At 46.2% G+C, this 21,898-nt stretch overlaps 1 protein-coding gene across 1 annotated transcript in view; it reads left to right on the top strand.

Moving 5' to 3' along the window:
- The window catches only part of PDE9A (phosphodiesterase 9A), a gene marked incomplete at both ends in the record, with an annotated part of 53,416 nt that overhangs the window by 24,176 nt on the left and 7,342 nt on the right, over positions 1-21,898 (top strand). Inside the window, 7 exons of the mRNA XM_084225987.1 lie at positions 671-741; positions 5,010-5,094; positions 9,860-9,941; positions 12,106-12,180; positions 14,628-14,714; positions 19,049-19,153; positions 21,728-21,810. Of these exons, the coding sequence (XP_084082113.1) occupies positions 671-741; positions 5,010-5,094; positions 9,860-9,941; positions 12,106-12,180; positions 14,628-14,714; positions 19,049-19,153; positions 21,728-21,810 (588 nt within the window). The remainder of the gene's footprint in view (positions 1-670; positions 742-5,009; positions 5,095-9,859; positions 9,942-12,105; positions 12,181-14,627; positions 14,715-19,048; positions 19,154-21,727; positions 21,811-21,898) is intronic.

The raw sequence follows: 21,898 nt of genomic DNA on the forward strand, positions 1-21,898 counted from the left end.
CACTTTCAGTGATTATCTTTGATCTAAAAAGGAGATCAAGTAGTAAATGCTCCTTCCCTCTTAGGAAGCAAAAGAAATGCTGCTTCGTTGAGCTGTCAGATCATCAAATTTGTTTCATTTTCCCTTTTATCACCCAAAAATGTCTCTCCTCAGAGAGGATTTCTCAACATCTGTGTAGCTGCTTATTTAATCCCAGCTGGTTTCAATAAGACAGATCAGTCCCAGCCCAGCCCAGAAATCAGCAGCGTAACTCGGCAGGAGGGGAGGAGGTTTCAGAGTCTGCAGACAGCAAGACGCTGCTCTTGGACAATTCTGAATTACCAATTGAACAATTATCAGTTTAACTTTGCTTCCCTGGGGGGGTACAGTAGCCAGTCACTGCTGAGAGGGGGGGGGATGAAGTGTTGTAGAGCCACAGGACATTCCCAGGGCCATTAAAAAAAAAATATATATGTATATCTTGTTAATTTTTCTGAAAATTAAACCCAGGTGTATTTTCTGCCCCAGTGTTAGCATTTCCATGGAAAATCTGCTTTTCTTTTGACAAACGTGGGCTGGGCAGATCAGTCATAGAGACAGAAATATGGACATTTCTAGCAGAAGTTCTTAGCACCCAGGGGAGGTGAAGCACTAAATGTATGACATTAATACATGAGGGTTTTCTTTCCAGGGTTTTTAAAATCAATGAACTGAAAACGGAAGTAGCTAATCACTTGGCAATGCTGGAGAAAAAGGTTGAATGTGAGTGTCCCTTTATTCCTATCACAGTGGGAACTGGTGCCTTGTGGCTTCTGACCTGTCCTGCTCCTCCACTTTCTCTAATCCCGTGGAATTTGGCCAATTTTGAGCCCCAAAGGCCACGGCTCAGCCCGTGGGGATGGTGGGAGCCTGTGGTGGCACTGGTGTGGGGACCAGGGCGGGCTGGCTGGTGCTGCCAGCATCCAGAGCTCCTCCTGTCCTCCCTCTGAGGGGCTGCTCAGCCCTCCAGGGATCCCTGGGGCTGGGTCCTGTCCTGCTGCTCCCATGCCCCGGGGGCAGAGGGTCTCCCCCACCCCCGTCCCCATCTCCCCCTCCCGTGTCTGTCACCTCCTGCACCCCGCAGTGAGCTCCCCATCCCTCTGCACCCCCTGATCCTCTGGCTCTGGGGACCCTGATCCCACCCTCACTGGGGCTGCTTGTGCTGGAATTCCAGGGGTAACACCCTCCTGCTGCTCTCAGTCCCACCTCCCACCGAATCCCAGAATCCCTGGGTTGGGAGAGACCTTCAGGGCCATCGAGTCCAGCCCAGCCCCAACCCCTCAACTGAGCCCTGGCCCCCAGTGCCACATCCAGGCTTTGTTAAACACACCCAGGGATGGGGACTCCACCACCTCCCCGGGCAGCCATCCCAGAACTTTCTCACTCTTTCCATAAAAAGCTTCTTCCCAGTATCCAACCTGAATTTCCCTTGGTGCAGCTCAGGCTGTGTGCTCTGGCTGTGTCAGTGCTGCTGCAGACAGAGCCCAGCCCAGCTGAGCACAGGCACCTTTCAGGAGCTGTGCAGGGCCATGAGGGCAGCCCTGAGTCTCCTTTTCTCCAGGCTGAGCACCCCCAGCTCCCTCAGGGGCTCCTTGCACCATAACACGACCCTATTGTTACAGTGCAACAGCCAAATCCAATCCACCCGGTCCATGAGCTCCTTTCCTGGTGTTTTGGTTGTTTTGTTTCCCCCTGTGCAGCCCCTGAGTTGTTGCAGTACACAGGTCCCAGGGAGGCAGGCAGGGCTATGGATGAGGTGCTGCCATCCAGTTTTGACTTCAAACCCCCCGTCCTTGAGGATGCTCAGCACTGAACTCAGGAGCAGGGAGAGTCTTTCCCAGCACTACAGCTGCAGGAACAACTTTCCCACTAAGGCTGGCTGGGAAAAAAAAAAAGAGTTTCTGGCTCCTGAAACTTCCCCTGACCAGCAGCTACCTTGACCCTGCAGCTGCTCAGGGAGACTGATCCCTTTGTCAGCAGAGAAATGTCCTTATTTGAGGAGCAGCTGCAGGGAAGCCTCTCCCTGTGGCCACCCCAGTGCTGAGGGATGTCCATGGAGGGGACAACCTGCAGCTTGCCCACCCCAGAAATGAGCCCAGCTATGAATTCCTCCCCGTCTGTTTGGCTGCTGCTTCTCCCAGGGCTCTGCTGGTTTATTCTTTGAGCCCCCCAATAAAAAGAGAAAAGAAAAATGAGCTCAGCCACTCTGGATTTTCAGTGAAACTTCTGACCAGCTCCACTCCTCAGGGCTAAATGCCGTGGATTAGAGCACATGAGGTAAGCTGGGGGTCTTTGTGTCCCCTTGGCAGCCCAAGGAAGCAGCAATGCCAGCCAGGGGCTGCTTTTGGGATCCCTGGCACACACTCTGCCTCTCAACACTGGCAGGAGGGAGAGAACCAAGGCGTTCATGCCATTCCTGGCAGGAAAATCTGAGCACCTGCCCACTCCAGCACTTTATTTAGTGCTGGTTTAGGGAAGGCAGCATGCCCAGAGCTGCTGGGCCGTGCAGGTGGACTGCATTCCCTGCTCCCCAAAGGAGGGGTCTGTCCCTGAGTGGAGAGAATTCCCTGCTCCCCAAAGGAGGGGTCTCTCTCTGAGTGGGTCCCACTGCTGATGGAACCAGCAGCTGATGGAGGATTCTGTGGGAAGGAGCTCCCTGGGCTGCCTCTCTGCTCCAAGTCAGACTTCCAGAGTTTGCAACAGAGCCCAGTCTGCAGCATTCTGAAATAATTCCCTGGGCTGTCGTGTTTAGGGAGCAAAACCGTGGGAGAGAGGGAGTGTCCAACCTCCCTGCTTGAGCTGGGCTCCCAGAGGCTGCTCTGAGAGCCGTGTTTCACTGCTGGATTCAGCCCAAGGATTTCTTTAGACAGCACAGGGTCTTTTCAGAAGGTATTTCTCACTGCAGAATAATGTAATGGGCCCTTCATCAGTGCACATGACGTGGCCGTTTATCATTTGCAAGCCAAATGTGGAAAGAATTGTGCTTTCATTGTGCCTGTTCTCCTGCCTCCTCCAGAGATCCCTTTTCCACCACTTCCACATCTGCTCTCCAGGATTTCTCCCCCAGAGGGGACATGTGTGTGTGTGTGTGGGGATAAGTGCTCATGACAGCCCTACATCTGCACCTCACATGAAATGTTCTCAGCTTCCTTCCCATTCCTGCCTGGAGACCTCACCAGAGATGTGTTTGCAGTGAGCCAAATCTTTCAGTTGATTTTTAAATCCCAGCTAAAGCTTGTCACTTCCCCTTGGAAAATGAGCCCATGCAGAGCAAGCACTGGGAATGCTTTGTCCTGTGGCTTGACTTAACTCTGCACAGCAGCCCACACAAGAATAAGGAAGCTGGCAAAAAAAAAAAACCCTTTGCAATTTGTAAGCACTTCACATCTACCTTAAGAAAATAATTATGTAAATTCTCTGCTCCCCCAGAGAGATTTGGGATGAAAACCAAAGAGATGCAACAGGGAAAAATGCTCATTTTGCACCAGATCTCCTCTTCTCCCTGCAGCTGCCTGCCCCACTTCCCCGTCACTGATAGCTCTGCTTGGCTCCCACTGCTTCAAACAGGCACTGGTCACCAATTAGACACCTTGGCAAATGGAATTTCTCCCAGGTGAATGCACCAGTGGTGCACAGAGCAGCACCAGGCCTGCAGGTCAGCCAGAGCTGTTGAACAAATCACCCAAAAAGTGCAGGTGGGTATCCAGAACTGAGATATCCAACGAGCAGGACAGCAGCTTGCCTGCATCACCACTTTGTGATCACCCAAAGAAACTGCCTGTAACAATGACAGACAAAAAAAAAAAATATAAATGCCTAAATGGGATTTTTAAGAGAGCACCCCTGTAAACAAATATAAACTAACCCCCCTTTCCCTTTCCTCCCTTAATATGAAGCATTCTGGGCTTAGTTCAGACACATCTCTTTCCCTTTTCCCAGTTCCAGCTGCAATCTTTGTTGTTACTCTCCTAAAGGTAAACAAAACTGAGGTCTCTGCTTATCTCCAGAGCTGTGCCCTTCGAGGCAGGGTTTTATCACTTGCTCTCCAGATAAGTGTGATCCAGACTGTGATTTTCTAAGAAAGTTGCTGAATACTGATTTTCCTCCATGCAAGCAACGAGTTCAGTAAACAAATGAGCTGTGAAATGATTGCATGTGAATGACATGGACTTAATAAATGGAGCTGTGTCCTTGATCACACTGACAGTTCAGCCAGGGGGAAAGAGAAGGGGGAATTATTCTCACACTCTCACTGCACTGGGCTCTCTCAGCTACAGGGAATGAAGTGCCCTGCTGCATAAAAAGGCAATCAAACTTTTTGCCTCGTGGCTCTCGCAATTACATGCAGAAGGGAAATATTGGATTTTCTGTGCTGCATGTAGAAATAACCTTTGATTACAGAATTGATTGGCAGAAAGAAGTGACAGGATTTCAATAGTTTAAAAAAAAAAATCAATCTATCATTAGAGCCGAATTTTCAGCATTTTTCTCTCCCTCCTGCGTTCTCACTTTGGTTTTTCTGTATCCAGCAATGCCTCTCAGAGCTCCTCAATGCTCTGCATGAACTTCCGAATTAAAACCTTTTATCTTAATGGGAATTCTAATCCTAAGGGACGTGTTTGCATAGCCCTGCTTATCATCCCATCAGGGGAGTGGGGCTTTTTCCTGCTCAGGATTTCCTCTGACTCCTGCTCTGCAGCCCAGGAGTGGAGGCAGCAGAAGAGCTGCCTGCTGCTGTGGAGAAGCTGAGATGTTATAGCCATTGAGTGAATTAAAGCCCTGTGGATGTTATCTGCATTGGCAGCAGAGAATTCCTGTGGCTTTCCAAGATCTCCTCTTGCTTTGGCAGCACCTCTCACCTGTGGGAGAGCCCAGGCAGGCTGTGGGGTTATCCAGTGAGGCAGAGCTCCCTGAAGTTTTGCACCATTGTGAAACCAGACCCTGCAACTTCTGGCCATGGTAACAGCCCTGTTGTTTCCCTTTGTTGACAGTGGAAGGCCTGAAAGTGGTGGAGATTGAGAAATGCAAGCGTGACATCAAAAAGATGAGGGAGGAAATGGCAGCAAGGAGCAGCAGGTAAGTTCTGCTTGGCACCCAACCACAGCAGTGTCTGGTTTCAAACCCTAGTGCTACATTTCCACAGAATTATCTCCTGGGCTTAGAAGCACAAGAGCAAGGAAACCAAAAACCATCAAGGACAGTGGCTTTATTTTACCATTTGAAGATTTATAGCCATTCACCAGTTAAATTAGCTTGGGCCATGGGAATAGAGAAAAAGGTCTTGGGAGTTATTTGTCATCGTACAGAATGGGAATTCTTCATCCAGATTTACTGGGAGAGAGAGAGAATGGGAAAAGAACTTCTGCACATTGCAGCCTTTGGTTGGGAACCAGTAAGTGCTCGAATCAGCTCCAATATATTCTGGGAAATCACCAAATAAATATGTAGCAGCTCCTCTAATTATGATCTCATGCTATTATAAATCATCCGTTTCAAATTCGACGAGAAATTGCGAATTTGCATTCTAATGCAGGGGCTCATTGTGATGGTGGAGCTCGGGTTTGCTGTAATTAACACAGCAGCAGAAAAAACTGCATTTCCTACGGTGCCTGGTCTCAGCTGGAAAACACCCCCTGTGTCACTGAAGTGCCCCATTAGGACAAACAAATCAATCTGAGACTGGGAATGCTCCTGGGAAAGATGCTGGAGAGGAATATACCCTGCTCCTCAAAATGTGGGTGAAGGGGATTTTTCTCAGTAAATGTAACTATGCTGTCTTTACAGCCTCGGGGTCAAATTGTCTGACCCTTAATCAAGACTGTTTCCTACTGAGGGGCAGTGGGAAATCTGCTAAAAGATTCAGGCTTTTTAATTGCTCATTTTTATAAATGTTGCCATCCAGATATGTCAGGAGGCACAATGATAATTCATCCCCATGAAGTCCAAGGCCAAATTCAGCTGTCATATTAGCATAAACGCAGAGTAACATTATTAACCTCAGATTTGTGTGCCTCAGATTTATCCCAGCAGGGTAGGGTGGAATGCAGCCTGCCCTGTGACTTGCATCATTTCTTTTTGGGTCGTGTGGAGAAATCTCATTAGAAAAATCCAAGCCCAGGTTGGCAGCAAAGGCAGGAGCATGTGTGCTGATTTGTGCTGGGTGTGATGTGAGGAACGTGTGTGCCCATGTGTCTTTGCCTCAGCTGTGGCAGGGAGCTGGCAGAGCTGAAGAGTGATGATGATGAGCAGTGATGCACAGGTGGACAGGGAATTAGGTCCAAAAAAAGAAGTTATGGCAAGTCCATGTTCACTCAGTCACCACCACACCACATCAGGAAGTACGAGACTGTCCCAGCAGCCATGACTAATTCCCATCCCAGATCCTGTCACCTTCCAATCTGTATTTTGTGGTCTAAACAAGAAAAGCTGGAATGGGGGGTGTCCCATCTGCTCAGTGCAGCCAGCTCCAGCTGGGGTGTCACCTTCACCGAGGGCTGCTGGTGAGATGTGACAGGCTCCAAAAGGAGAGAGCAGCACAGGGTGTGAGGCTGGAAAGCTCTGCTGAAGATGGGAGTGGGCTCAGCTGGGCACAGACCCCCACCCTGGCTTGCTCTGGGCTCACACTCACAGCTGCTCTCTCTGGAGCAGGAGCAGGGCTCACCCTGCTCAGCATCCCCTTGGTGCTGTGGCTCTGTCACAGCTCCTCTTGGCTACCCCGAGCTGCCTCTCCCTCCTCCCAGCTGCTCAAAGGCTCCTCCTGCTCATGCAGAATTCTGCACCCCGTGGGTGTGGGAGCCAAAGCAGCAGCTAGATGTGGGTACAAGACTGAGGAGAGGATGCTCCTTGGTGGCTCCCATCAGGAGCTGCTGAGGAATGAGCTGAGGTTCCTTATTCCCAAGGCACCAGAGCCCCAGGTCACCAGCCTGTGGTGACCCCAGCCTAGGGATGCTTCACCCCAGGGTGGCTGAGCAAACCCTCTCCTGCTGGCATGAGATGTGTGTGGGAACAGAGGCATCCCAGGGAAGTGGGAATGTTGTTTGCTCTCATTTAGACCTGTCATCCTTGTGCAGTGGCATTTGCTGGATAATGCATTGTGGTTGCAATTAGGGATCCCATCTAAATTGAATTGATGTACATAAATATTTGTGAGTGCCTGTATTCCTTCAATAAGATCACAGTGTACACAGCTGTATGGGTGTTTACCTTTTCTTATATTTGCTGTTACATTACCAAATGAGAGAGTAAGGCAGGGCAGCCAGGTTTATAAAAGCACAGTGAATTGTGCAGCTCTCTGTTCAGAAGAGCAAAGCAGCTCCGTTTGCATCCTCCTCAAATTCTCAAATTGCTTTTTTTTTTGCTTGTCTGCTTTTTGCACTCACCACTGGCAGATGCTAATAGCATTATGGTGTCATTTAAAATCATGATCATTTGCAGATCCAGCTTTGCATTTGTGAAGGTCTGATGCATCCTGGCTCTGGTGTGTTCCCCAGCGTGCTGGGATGAAGGCTCCAATATCCTACTGCAGCTGGGAATTAGAGATAGCTGGCTGACCCTCAGCTAACCCTGGCAGTCAGCTCCAATTAGGGCAAGGAATGCCCCAATCTCACTATTTTTATCCTACTAATACCCCACACAGTGGAGTTTTGAGGAAACGGCTTTAGAAATGATTAAGACAGCTTTTCATCAAGAGAGAATCTCTTTTAACAGGGCAGGAAAAGGCAGCTGGTTGATGTCAGCTGACCACCATGAGCTGTGAAATGACATAACTTTCACAGGATTCTGACAGTGCCCCCAGAAATGACAGCAGACATCAATGTTAAGAGGAGGAAAGAGACCTGGACTAATTCCCGACGGAGAAGAGAATCACTCAAAAGAGATACAATGCAAAATGTAATAATCAAAAATGCACAAACCGAGTTAATGGAATGCTTTGCTTGGCTTCTTTTGGGAGGTTTATTTCTGCTTCCTTTGCCAGGGGGCTTGAAAACTGAGAGAGGATAATCCAAATGTTAGGACTCCAGGGATAAATCCCTGGAAGTGCTCAAGGCCAGACTGGATGGGGCCCTGAGCAACCTGATCCAGTGAGCAGCATCCCTGCCCACGGCAGGGCGGGTGGAGCTGGATGATTTTTAAATGTCCCTTCCAATCCAAACCATTCCATGACTCTATAAATGCAAAATGCAAGAAGATCAGCTTCACACAAGAATTAATAAAGTCCATGTGGACAACTAGCTGGGAAAAGCCCTGCAAGACCATCGAGTCCAAGCTGTGCCTGATCCCCGCCTTGACCCCAGCCCAGAGCACTGAGTGCCAGCTCCAGGCCTTCCTTGGACACCTCCAGGGATGGGGACTCCAAACCTCCCTGGGCAGCCCCTTCCAGTGCTTGACCACCTTTTCAATGAAGGAATTCTCCCTGATGTGCAGCCTGTCCCTCCCCTGGCACAGTTTGAGGTCATTTGGGAGAAGTGCCCAACCCTCACCTGGCTGTAGCCTCATCAGGGAATTGCAGAATGATGAGGTCCCCCCAGGACTCTGCTCAGATGGGAAAGCATCAGCTTGGCTTTTCCATCTGCAGAGGAAAGAAGAGTTGATAACTGGCAGTGTTAATAACCAGGCAAGTGTTAATTACCTGTAATTGCTGGCAGTGGCTCCCTTTCTCCAGGACCAGGGAGCCAAGCAGAGGTGTCTGCCAAGTCCATGCCTCTCTGCTGTTGTCCCACAGGAGGGGCAGCAGCCAAGGAGGTCACAGCATCAAAGTGGAAGTTCTCATGGGCTGCAGCAAGGCTCAGTGGGTGCCCTCAGCAGTAATTCAGCACAGGTGGGCCCATAGCCAGCGTGGTCCCTGGCAGCCCTGGAGAAGGATGCCTGCCATGGACAGCAAGCTGCTCACTGGAAGTTTAAGGAGAAGTGGTTGGTCTTGGTTTGGAAAGACAGGTGCCTGCTAAGGAAGGCAGGAGCCTTCCTGAAATGGAAGATGTAAAACCCCTCCCTCCAAATTGCTATAAAATTTAAATTAGGGGCCCTCGGGCAAGAAATATGGGGGCAGGAAATAACAGTTCTTTACTAGGGAAGAAAATAAAAGGATAAAATAAACAATGCAGTAAATTAAAACAGCACTGCCAGGGTCAGAACACACCCTGACACCCTGTGGGTCAGGGTGCTGGCAGCAGGGCCATTGGAATTGTGGCTGCAGCCCTCCTGCAGTGCCAGGGGTGGTTCTGCTGGAGCAGGGATCCTGGAGAAAGGTGCAGTCTGCCTCTGAAGATCCAGTGGCAGAGGCAGCTGCTGTTCCTCTGGGAATGCAGTGGAGAAGCTGTGCTGGTGTTCCAGAATCTCCAGATTCTATCCAGGTAGGAATGCTTGGCTCCTCCCTCTGGGTGGAGCATCTCCCAATGGGATGCTCTAGTTCTTATCAGCCCTGCAGTGACATTCAGTAGCTGTTATCAGCAGGTGTCCCCTGCCAAGGGAAGAGTGATTGTGGAAGAGATAAGGAAAACTGCCCACTTGACAAAAGACAACTGCCACACAGATGGCAAATAGAATCCATCTTGCCTTGCAGTCTAGAACAGGTATCCATGGATACATGCCTGAACTCAGATGTTTCTCTCTTGAATGCAGATAGACCGAGAAAGGGCAGCAGGGGTGTTGCACAAGGGGAGAAAATCCTGAGGAGGATCACACCTCCAAAGCATTTTGAACAGCAGTGCATCAGAAAGAGAGAGGCTGTGGAGCAGGGTGCTTCTCTGAGGGATGGCCCCTGGGAGACCAGAGCCCTTCTGGCACTTTTTGAGGCACTGAGCTTGTGTTCCCTCAATGTTAAGAGATGAATATTTCATTTCAGGACTAACTGTCCCTGCAAGTACAGCTTTTTGGATGAAAACAAGAGGCCAGCTCCCCGGAGGGATGTACCATCCTACCCAAAGGTACCACACAATCCTTGCTCTTCCCACATTCCTGCTGCAGGGCTGCCATCCTGACAAGTGCTGCTTTACAATGTGTGACTCCTCAGCCATTAATTCCCTTTTATTATAAATCCAAGTTCTGATCCAAAATGCCAATGGAAAAAGCCATCAGTTGCCCATGGTGACTTAAAGTTTAATTCTCAGTAGTCTTTAATACTTGAAAGCTCGTTAGTGTTTGAAATGTTAATGAACATTGTGCATTCATCAACATTTAACACTCTTTTGTCTAGTTATATTTGTTTATTCTCCACGCTCATAGCAACAATCAAAAACACCCTGTAATGCTGTGTTCTGATTGAAAGTAGTGCTGCTGCCTGTTTTCTCCTAATAGATTATTTTTTAATTTAAAAAGTAATTTATGGGGAGGCTTCACCTAGGGAAACAAAGAGAAAATGCGACATTGGATTCTCTCCAAAATGATTCATTGTCCCTGTGAAAATGAGTTAGTGTGTTTGCTAGAGAAAACAGTAATGCTGGAAGAAAAATGTCTCCTGGGCAAGCACAACTACAAATCCACAGTGATGAATGAGGCTGAAACCATGAAGAGCACAGGGTCTTGAATCCCAGAACCTGCAGTCTTTGCCCACAAGAATTATCTAAAGCTGCCTGGTTATGCCTGCCCAATGTCCAGCTCAGCCCTTGGCAAATCAACAGCTCACCCATTGGCAAATCATGGTTTAACCAGGAGCATCTCCTCACACACCCCAAAGCTGGCTCAGCCCCCCTGAATCCTCACTGTCCTGTGTGATCCAGATCTATGACATGGACGTGGCTCTGTGCACATTTGTCCTCAGAGCCCAGCACAGCAATAAATTCTGCTGTTTGTTCTGCTCTGCCTCACTAAAGTGACCTCCACTGAAGCAGAGACTCTGGCACTTCTATTTCTTTCAGTTAACTGTTGCCCAGGAGGCTTGTGCTCCTGACACTAACACATGATTTCACAGAGCACAGCAGTTCTAAGCCAGTTTTTTTCCCTTGATGAGTATATATGCCAGATTAAACTTTGATGGACTGCTGCATTAGGATCTTGAATTAAGAATAAAGGCTACAAAGAGTTGCACTGAACCACTGCAGAGTAAACTTTTGTATTTCTGCATTATTCCTAGACCAAAACTCATGGGAGTTTAAGGTTTTGGAGATTTGCAAAATTTGTTACCAGTTTTCAGGTGCTGGATTTGTCTAATGTCAGTGAGGCTGAAGGGAGATATCATTGCAACACCAAATCTGTGCTGCTAATTTGCAGTTTTCTTGCAGAAAGTCACACTAAATGTGCATTGTGCGTGCAAATGCAAAACTCCTTGCCTTTTGATGAAGAAAAATTAATCTTCTGTGTTGTTCCTCCTTGGATTAAGTATCAGTTTGATGGCTCAGAAATTGTCATTCACCTGCTTAGGAGAGTAAACCCAGACTAGAGACAGCCATGGTAAATGGACCAATTGAAGCCACAAGGGTTTTGAGTCCCAAAACCACTGATGAATAGGATCCTGAAAAGATGAATCTGTAGAGTCCTGATATCCCCATGTCTTTTAACCCTGCACATTCCTTTTCTTTTCATTTTGTGTACAACCATAACTGGTGAATGAGCTTGATTTTGTTTTAGGCTTTGAGCGTAATGATAAAAAAATCACTTGAATCTTGCAGGCTGACAACCAATTTGAAACTGTGGGCTCTCTTGAAAAAACACTTGAAATGAGAGCATAAATCATCTGAAAATAAACATATCATCCCCACCAGCTAATTTAGCACTGTAAGCAGAGACACTTCACACCACCCTCCCTAACTGGCAGCTTCGAGTGCCTGATGCTCTGCAGGCAGCAGAACCAGTGCAGGGATGGGTCTGTGCCCTGTGCCTTTGATTTTCTGTGCTGGATTTAGCCATGCCCCTCTCCTCAACACCTCCACTCTCCCTCTTCTCCCAAGTTCTGCTCCACAAGGATCTGCCCCAATGAGCAGCTGCCAGCTGGCAGGAAGGATGAGGAGGGTTGGCTGGCCAGAGGGAGAGCTCATTTGCTCTCTCCTTGGGAAATGTGGCTATGGGATGGAACCCTGGGAGCCCCAAGGACGTGCCAACAGCATTCCCACGGCAGGGACACCCTTGTTTACCCTCCTGCCTTTCTGTCTGCAGTACATGCTGTCCCAGGAGACCATCGAGGCTCTGCGGAAACCGACTTTTGACGTCTGGCTGTGGGAGCCCAACGAGGTGAGGATGCCAGGGTGGCAGGGTTGGCACTTTCTGAGAGCCAACAGGGCCACCAGAGCCCTTTGAGACAAGTCTGCAGGGTTTCCCCCCCTTTTCTGCCCCTTACTCTCTATATTTTTTCATTTCCATAGCACAGCAGAAATGCAGTGCTTCTCCCTAGCAGATGCCAGGTAGATTATGCTGCTTGTCATATCCTGGCTCCTCTTTATTTGCTTTTTAATCTCTTCCTAGTAAAGTCCCTCAACTGGTGCACTGTCATTACTGCCACATGAGTTCTCTCACACCATTTTATCTGAACAAATCAATCCCCAGTGAAGTGTGTGCTTAAGCACATCATCAATAACTCCACTCAAATCAATAAAGCAGCAGGCAGAGGTGCAGGCATTGATTCACACCCCTTCAGCTGAGGGTTTTTTTTGCAGTTTGTTCTGAAGAGGTTGCAAGGCTGCATTCAAAGCCAATTAGTATCTCCTTATTGCTTAATTTTTTTCCCTTTTTTTACTGCTATTAGTGTTATTCATGGCTCATCACTTGTACTGCAGAAGGTTCTGCAAGGTTCTGTGTGTAAACCACCAGAAGCATGAAGGAGAAGGATATTAAGAGTGGACAGCTTACATATATAATATATATATAATATAATGTAAAACCAGATATATATAATATAATGCAAAACCAGATTTAGCAAGTACTAGCAAATCTCACTCAATAAAAGCTTAATGGAGGACAGGACTAAACCAGGGATTTAGTGCTGGTTTTTTCCCAGGGGGAGGCTTGGGTAGCTCTGGCAGCACCCCCAGCAGCAATCATCCAAATTACTTAATTTTCTTCCCTTTTTAACTGCTATTGGCTCCTCCTTCTCACATGCCCTCCTAATTTCAAGCCTTACCAGAGCCCCATTTTCGAGCTTTTGCTGCTGACCAAGAGAGCTAAACATGAAAACTGAGATTCCCCTGTGTTCAGGGGCAGGAGTTTTGGGACTGAGAGTCTCCTCCTCACTCACACAAAGCTCTCTTGGCAACAGCTGCGTTTTTAAGGGTAATTCAGCACTTCTGGATAAAGTTTCTTGTCTTGGAAAGTCTTTTATGGAATTGTTGCAAAACATATATTCTTCCAGGAGAAGGGGATTTTCAGCAAAATGCTGTCCATGTGATCTGAGCAGCATTCAGCTCATGCCATTGTCCCTCAGGTCTTGCTTTTCCTCTTTGGATTACTCAAAATCAGCCCTGTTGTTACTCCATGACTTATATTTATATTTCCCTGGATGAATATAAAGTTTCATTAGATTAAGGAATTTTTTCTGGTGGGTTTCTAAGAGCCTAAATTACAGAAAACTGACTAGAAATGCCTCCAGGGCTGTTTTTGTAACATTATACCCCCCATGTTGAAATCCCTGGTTTGCTTTACAGTCTAAAATCTGCATTTTCTAACACAATGGCCACATTCCATCCCCTGCAGATTGGACCTTCAGAAATGGGAATGCATACACACATAAACTCCCAAACTCCAGGAAACCTGCTCATTTCTGACTGGTGGAAGCTGTTAGATTGAGATTATCAACATGTTTTTATTTTCACTTCTTTGAGATTATCAATATCTTGAGATTATCAATATTTTGAGATTATCAATATATTTTGTTTTCAATTCTTTGAGATGATCAATTTCTTCTGTTTTCAATTCTTTGAGATTATCCATTTCTTCTGTTTTCAATTCTTTGAGATTATCAATATCTTTTGTTTTCACTTCTTTCAAACCCAGATGATTTAACATGAGGGGTGGTGCTAAATTACCCGAATCCCCCTTGCTGCTGCAGAGCAGATGTTGTCTCAAAAGAGCTGCCTGTGCTTGCATTTCTGCTGTAGGAATTCATAGTTACCATCTCCATGAGGGGATAATCACAAAACTGCTGCCATTTCATAGGGTTATAATGGGAAATCTTTTGAACAAGAAATCTGAGTTAAGGTAGTGGAGTTAGGAGCTCACAAGAAGTCATAAAGAAGGAAGGTATTGACAAATGTCTGAAATAAATGTTTCTTCAGGGGTCTCTTCTTTTCTGCTGTCATTTTCCATTCAGCTGGAGCCTGGTTCATTTCTGTGCAGCCAGGGAGAAGCTCCCCCTGGTTTCACTGAGCAACAGGACACATCCCAGCTGAACTAGAAAAATGGCAGTGCTTTTCACTGTGACACACACACAAGTCACAGCCACTGAGGAGGGCTGGTGTGACATTCAAAGCCCTGCACAAAACCTGTGAAGTCAACAGCAGCGTGTCTGCTCCGAAAAGCTTTCAGCCCTCTCTGTCCCCTCTTGCACTGCCTTTAATCATGCAGCCTTTGAACATCTTTCTTTCATCTGAAGAGGGCTCTGCAGTTATTTGATGCTTGCAAGGGGGAAATTCACTTCACAGGGATCCTCACAGAGCCAACCATAACCTGCCTGTTCCTGGCTGCAGATGCTGAGCTGCTTGGAGCACATGTACCACGACCTTGGGCTGGTCAAAGACTTCAACATCAACCCCATCACCCTGAAGAGGTGGTTGGTGAGTATGTCAAGTAAATGGTGTTTGCAGATTTTCACATCCAAGAATCAATAAACAAGGCATTTAGTCATGGAATTAACATGACTGGCATGAGTAATCCCAGTGAAAGCAGTCAGTCTATACAAATTCTTAACATTTAAGTACTTCAGAAAATGATTGCACTCTTGTGGTCCCAAATGACTCTTTTTTGAGTGTTTTTGCATGCATATGCTGAGGTTTCTGTTAGTGAAAGCAGTTCATTTCTGCTGAATGCTCTTGATACCTGCTGTAAAAGGAGGCGAGACAAGTGCCTTCAGATATAGCTAGAAAGTGCAATAATCATTCAAAGTGCTAAATCACAGGGAGCAGAGGAAAGAGCAAGTCAGGAAGGAAAAGGAATTGCTGAGAAGGTAACTTTCTTTGCTTCAGTCTTTGATGTGAGAATGTTGCAGAGATGCAAAATGTGAGAAAGATGAGATCATACCAAAAGTGAGATGGCTGAGGGAGAAACACTGGAATATTTTAAAAGCAATGGGTTTGCAGGTCCAAGGGAGAGCAAAAGAAAGTGTTTGCTAAAAATCTGAAGAATATATTTGCTTTCTTAGAAAAAACCCATCGTGTTCCTAGAGAGCTGTAAACCAGTAAATATTTTAACCATTGTTTAAAAAGCATCCAGGGATAGCCTGAGGAATTATAACTGGTAAAAACTTACCTCTGTGTCTCACAAATGGACTGAGACAATAATTAAAAACATCATGGTGTGAATTCATCACACAGATATTTTATAAAATAAAGACTTTACACCTCATTAATCTCTTCTAATTCCCTGAGGAGCTGGCAGAGAGTAGAGGGCACTGTCTCAGATGGATGCAGATTCCTAAAAAATGTCACAGAATCAGGGAGTAGCTGGAAAGGACAAAGAAAAGACTGGGTCTGGGTGTTAGAGCCCAGCAATGGGGCTGTCCCTGCTGGGTGTCCTGCTGCAGGAGGGACACAGCTGAGCAGAGCCTGGAACAAGGGGTAAAATGTCCCCACACAAGGCAGGAGGCTCACCTGAAATTTATTCCCAGCACTGGTGAAGGCTTTTTAGAAAAATAATATTGACTGAATTAAAGGAGAGACCAAAAATGATCCGAAGCTGGTAAGAAGGCAAATGAAAAGCTGGGTGGTGTTGACCTTGTGAAGACAAGGGGTGGGATGAAAGCCAGCACAAAGAAGGGGAACACAGAGTAGTAGATAAACCAGAAGATCTCCTCCTCCTCCTGTTTCACAGCCCAAAAACATGGGGAGCGAGGTGATATGTCAACACACACCAACAGCCCACCCACACACTCTGCTGCAGGCAGCTTCCCTGAGCTGTGCCTCCAAGCAATTTGGCACCACTAACATTTAGGATAGCAACAAAAGGGAGTTTGTTGTGTGTTTTCGACAAAGGTAAGGCAGGCTGAGGTCTCCCATCTTCTTGAAGAAAGAAAAAGTGATTTTTAAAAGCCTCAAGGGCTCTGCTCCAAAGTGGCACGGTGTGAGCATCACTTTGTGTCGCCGCATTTCTCTTCACAGAAAAAAGCAAAGCACAGCACAACTTCCCAAAAAATTTCTAAAATTCATATTCTCTAAACCTCAAAAAAAAAAAAATTCTCTCATTTGCTGCACCTGTTTGCTCACAAGTAAAACACATTCTAAAAAATTATTGACCTAAAATAAATTAATAATTAAATTCTAGTGTATTTTAATTCAGCAAACCAATTAAATCCATATATATGTATATCAAAACTGTCAACAAACAATCACAAAGTGCTATACAATGAAATACAATTAAGTACTTAACAAATTCAAATATAATAAATATATTGTAATGTAATATAATATAATATAATGTAATATAATATAATATAATATAATATAATATAATATAATAATATAATATAACATAACGTAACATAACATAACATAACATAACATAACATAACATAACATAACATAACAATCTTCTAATAAAATAAAATCCTCCTCATCATTCCTCCCAAACATCAAACAAAAATGTCACCAATTACTTTGAACTCGAGTGGGAGGGAAAAAGCCACCTCATGCTTATCTCACATCCACTGGCTGCAGAAGTCTTCCAGAAGGAGGAGGAGAGAGTGATTAATGCAAGGCAGTCACTCCATCCCTCCTGGGGATGTCCCCTGGGATGCTCTGGGCTCCAGTGCTGGATGTGCTCATTACATCCATGCACCTTTGTGCAGTGCCATGTGTAGGCTGTGAGATACCACCTGTGAGCCTGCCTGACAACCATATCATGCCATTCCTAAGTCACTTTCAAATAATGAAATGTGTTTCTAAAATCCCTGCTGCAGAATAATCTGCGCAGCTTTTGCAATGAAGCCCACAAATATAGAATAAACATTGAAATACCACACTTGTCCTGACCTCATCCAGGCTCTGAGGTCTCCTAGAAGGCAGGTGATGGGCTGAAGTGTTTGATCCTGATGGGGTGTGAAGGGTCCTGAAGTAAATTCCCGATTTAGCTGGAGAAAGGGGCAGGAATTCTGTCCATGTCATGAATTCAGGCTCAGTAAGTGAAGCATGAGGGCTCTCTGAGCTCCAGGCTTTGGAGGGGGATTCAGCAGAGGGGTCCAGCAGTGCTGCTGACTCCTGGCTGCTTTGTGAGGGACAGGAAACCAGAGGAGCATTGCAATAATGACCATGGCACGTGCCAGCCCCCCTCTGCCAGCCTGGCACTGGCCAGGACACAGGGACAGACAGGCTTTACCCTGCCTGTGAAACCAGGGCAACCAAGAAAGTCAAACCACACAAGAATGGCTCCTGTGAGCTCACGACAGCTCAATCTCTGGCAGGCACAGCAAACCCACCCAGGTGTGCCCCAGCCTGGTGTGCATCCCCATCTCCCCTGTGGCAGGGCACACGTCCCAAAGTGCCACCTCTGAGCACGGGGAGATGGCAGCACAGCCACGGGTCAGCCCTGGAGGTGTCAGAGCTGCAGTTTGTGTCCAGCAGGAGAGGGGGCCAGGGCTGGGCTCTGAGCCCTTCACAGCTCCCCAAATAAGAATTCAGGATGAGAGCAGTGTCCTCTCCTGAGGATGAGCTGCAGCTGTGCTGGGGTGTTTGCCCACTGCTGGCTGGCATCAGAGGGGATTTTCTGTGAGCTTTACCTGCTGGTGAATTCTCAGAACACACAAATGTGAGAAACACCTCTACTCTCCTGTGAAAATGTAAAAGTTTAATAAAGGACAGTAGGAGACAAGGACCACAGAGCAAAGGTTGCTATGGGTGCATCTTGGTGCTGTTATCTTCAGGGATACCCCTTAAAAACCTTTCCATTACATCAGCCCTTTGCATATTCATAAGCAATTATGCATAGTAAACTTTTCCCCCAAACTAGTTTACATGTTCCAAGAATTGTTTAGCCCAACTCCTCCTTGGGATCCACCTTTTTTGGGCATGCAGATTCCTTGGCTGTGATTTTAGTCCTTTTTTATCACTTCCAGTTTTTGGGCCTTGGTCCACACTGTCTTCAGACAGATGGTTGGCAGATCTGTACAGGTGTCCTCATCCTGTGTTCATTGGGTGTTATCCCATCCAAGCAGGAATTTTAACACACTTTTAACTTCACTACTATGTCTAAGCTTAATAAACAGCAGAAATAAAAACTCTATCTTTGTAACTAAGTTACTTTAACATCACACACATAGAATCTATTTAAATATTTTCAAAAGCCAATATTATAATATGTATCTATAACACAAATCTCACCCTGGAAGGCAGAAAGTGTCAGAGGCCCTGTGCTGTCACTCTGTCCTAGCAGGGAATAATCCTGGGCCCCATAGTATAGGAATATGCCCCTTCTTGATGGAGTGACAAAACTATCCTTTGTCTCCTCAAAAAGGAAAAGAGCCCAGAAGTTTCTTTCCTCAATGAGGTAAAAAGACACCTCATAGGACTTGGGGGACTTCACCTCAAACTTTAGGTTTGCCAGTTGGACAAGAACCAAAAAGTCTGGCCTGAGCAATTTACTAGAAAAAGAAGAGAACAAAGAAACCAATGGCTTTTGTGAGGTGTTTTACCAGGAGCAAGAACTTCTTCCACCTGGCTCGGTTTTTCCCTGTAAAGAGTTTTGCTATTTTGCCTTTTATTCAAACTTTTCTGTTCCCAACACTACCACAGGAGCCATCCTGCTGATTTTATGCCCTCTAAGGCAGCTGAGCCATCTCGGGTGTGATACAGATCTCCAAGAGCTCATAAGACCCTATATCCCAACAGGACTCCTTTCAGGATTTCCAGTGCTTGGCAAACAGCTCTGCCACCTCTGACAGCTCCATTCCCTCTCTCTGCAGCTGTGTATCCACGACAATTACAGGAACAACCCCTTCCACAATTTCCGGCACTGCTTCTGCGTCACCCAGATGATGTACAGCATGATCTCGCTCTGCAGCCTCCAGGTACGGCCCCTCCCTGGCTTTACCAGGGCTCTGGTGTCCCAATGACCCCCAGGTGTCAGAAAGTCTCTTTCTCCCAGCCCTGAGATTGAACAAGGCAGAATTCCTTGGCTCTGGTTCTCAAGGTTGTTTGTTTTTTGTTGTCTATCCCAATTCCTTCTGCGACCTGCTGAGATCTGTCCGGCAGGTTCATGGCACACTGTCTGCCCTCAGGCTGTTATCTTTATATACTAAAACCTACATGTACTTTATTTACAATCACCTCCCAATACCCATCACCTATGTTAGACACTGAGCTTCTGCTCTAAACCAATCCAAAATTTCTACCATCACAGCAGAAGATGGAGGCCAAGAAGAAGAGAAAGGCTGGACACACCCAGATTCCTCCATCTTGCCTCCTGAACCCCCACTCTAAAAACCCCAAAAATCTATTTTTCACCCTGTGACAAACAATTATTCTACTTAGACTTTCGTGGCTTGCAGATCCTCATACAAGGTTGGTAATTGTTTCCATGGGTCATAATCAAAGTCCCAGGTGTCTTGGGCTCTGTGCCAAGGTCTCTGAGCCCCCTCCCAGGGGTTGGAGCAATCCAGGACAGCCAGAGGGATGTCCTGAATTCCAATATCTTTTTATACTAAAAGCTATGTGTGTACTTTATTTACAATAATTTTCCAATACCTATCACCTATGTCAGACAGTCTGTCTCTACCCTAAACCAATCCAGAAGTGTCACCATCCCAGCAGAAGGTGGAGAACAAGAAGGAGAAGGAGAAAGAGGAATCTGAGCGTGCTCTATCTTGCCTCTTGAACCCCCATTCTAAATCCCCAAAATTCTACTTTTTCACCCTGAGATAAATTCACTGTCATTCTACTCAAACCCTTGTGGCTTGTAGCTCCTCACACAAAGTTGGTAATTGTTTCCATGGGTTAAAATGGAAGGCACAGGTGTCTTTGACTCTGTGCCAAGGTCTCTGAGCCCCCTGCCAGGGTCTGGAGTCACCCAGGGCAGCCAGAGGAATGTCCTGGGTTCTGACACATGGCACCCACTCCATTCCCACCCTGAAATTTGAGCCACTTCTCCTGCAAAACGGGCCACCAGCCTGCTGCCAAGGGGTGGCCTTGGAGGAGGCTGCACTTGCTCAGCCCCTGGGCGTGGGAAATGGATTTGTAGGGAATTCTCCAACCCTGACAGAAGGCTCACACAGTGTGCAAACCCTGAGACAAGAAATGCTGGCTTAGAAATGCCATGGAATGGGACAGACATTGTGGAGAGAGAAATGGAGCTAGAAACGAGTTTCAAAGGATGGCCTGGCAAATGATGACCTCTGGATACCTTAGAGAAATAGAACTATGAAAGGTGCATTGTATTAAGACCCACAAAAAGTGATTTTAGATGATTGGTTTTAAGGCATTTACAGTATTAACTACAATATTAATTACAGTATTATTTAAAGTATAGCATGGCAAAAACTAATAGGCCAAGAAACACTTGTAGTGTATTGCAATTAGGAAATAGCTGACTTCTGATTGTGATGGCATGAATTATAACATCTATATTGTCTCACCCCTCATATGAAACTGAAAAGAGAATTAAAATTTTTTAAACCCCATCTCTAGATCAGAAAAAAACCTTAATCTGACACCCAGGCACACAAGGAGAGGTGTTGCATTTCCACCTCAGCCTTCCCATTCCTGACCCCCAGCACCAGCTCAGCTTTCTGAGGCTGCTGGGGAGGTAACTTCACCTCCTGGATGTCCACAGTTTGTACTCTGATGGAGTGAAACCTCCAGGAATGAGAGACAAACCCCAGCTGAGTTAGGGTCTGTGGGTTTGTTCATTGTTTGGGACACAAAATGTTCCCCCAAGAGGTTTTCTCCAAATGTGTGCTTTTACCTGTGCTCGTCCCGTAGCCTGGCAGGTATTGTATGCAGGACACACATTTCACCTTTATTTTGTCCAAAACTATAGGCATCCATTAATTTCACTGTCTGGATAACCTGCACTCATATATTAGTTCCATTGCTGGACAAAACTGCTTTTTTTCACTTTAAAAACCCCTTTTTTACTCTATAGTTACACATACCACTTACTGGCCTAGTTCTGTTTTCTTACCAGTAGCAGTATGAAGAAAAATTTGCTGTAGTGTAAGTCCAGGCTATTCAAAAGCTGTGGGAACACAACATTTAATTTTTCTTGCTCTTTTCCTAACTTTAGTTAATGCAGAGTGCAGTGGCAACAGAGCCATGTTCCAGCCCTCCCTTTACCTAATCAGGGTGCTCAAGTGACTCAGTGCTTTTATATCATCTCTGCAGTAATAGCAAGTTTCAAGGAAATTGCCTCCTCTGAGCTGCTGTTATTTCATGTAACAAAGGCAAATCTGAGTCATTTTTACTGGAAAGGAAGGCAGATTTCTCTCTCTTGACTGAAGTAAATTCATCTAAGGAAAAATGCTTCGTTTTGCTCTGATTTGCATTTCTCTAAAAAGTAAATATATCTGGTTTCTTTATTTCTTTTGATTTACAGGGATAGGGGGAGTAGAAATCATAATACTACATTCATGTTTTGCATTTTACAGGAGAAATTTTCCCAAATTGACATTTTGATTCTCATGACTGCAGCAGTGTGCCATGACTTGGACCATCCAGGCTATAACAACACGTGAGTCTGTTCTCTTGCTTTCTCTTCCCTTAAAATCTCTGGGGAAGGTAACCCTGGTTGGCAATTTTTGGTAGCTCAGGTTTCCCTT

This window comes from Fringilla coelebs (assembly GCF_963513975.1).
Source record: "Fringilla coelebs genome assembly, chromosome: 2".
NCBI lineage: Eukaryota > Metazoa > Chordata > Aves > Passeriformes > Fringillidae > Fringilla > Fringilla coelebs.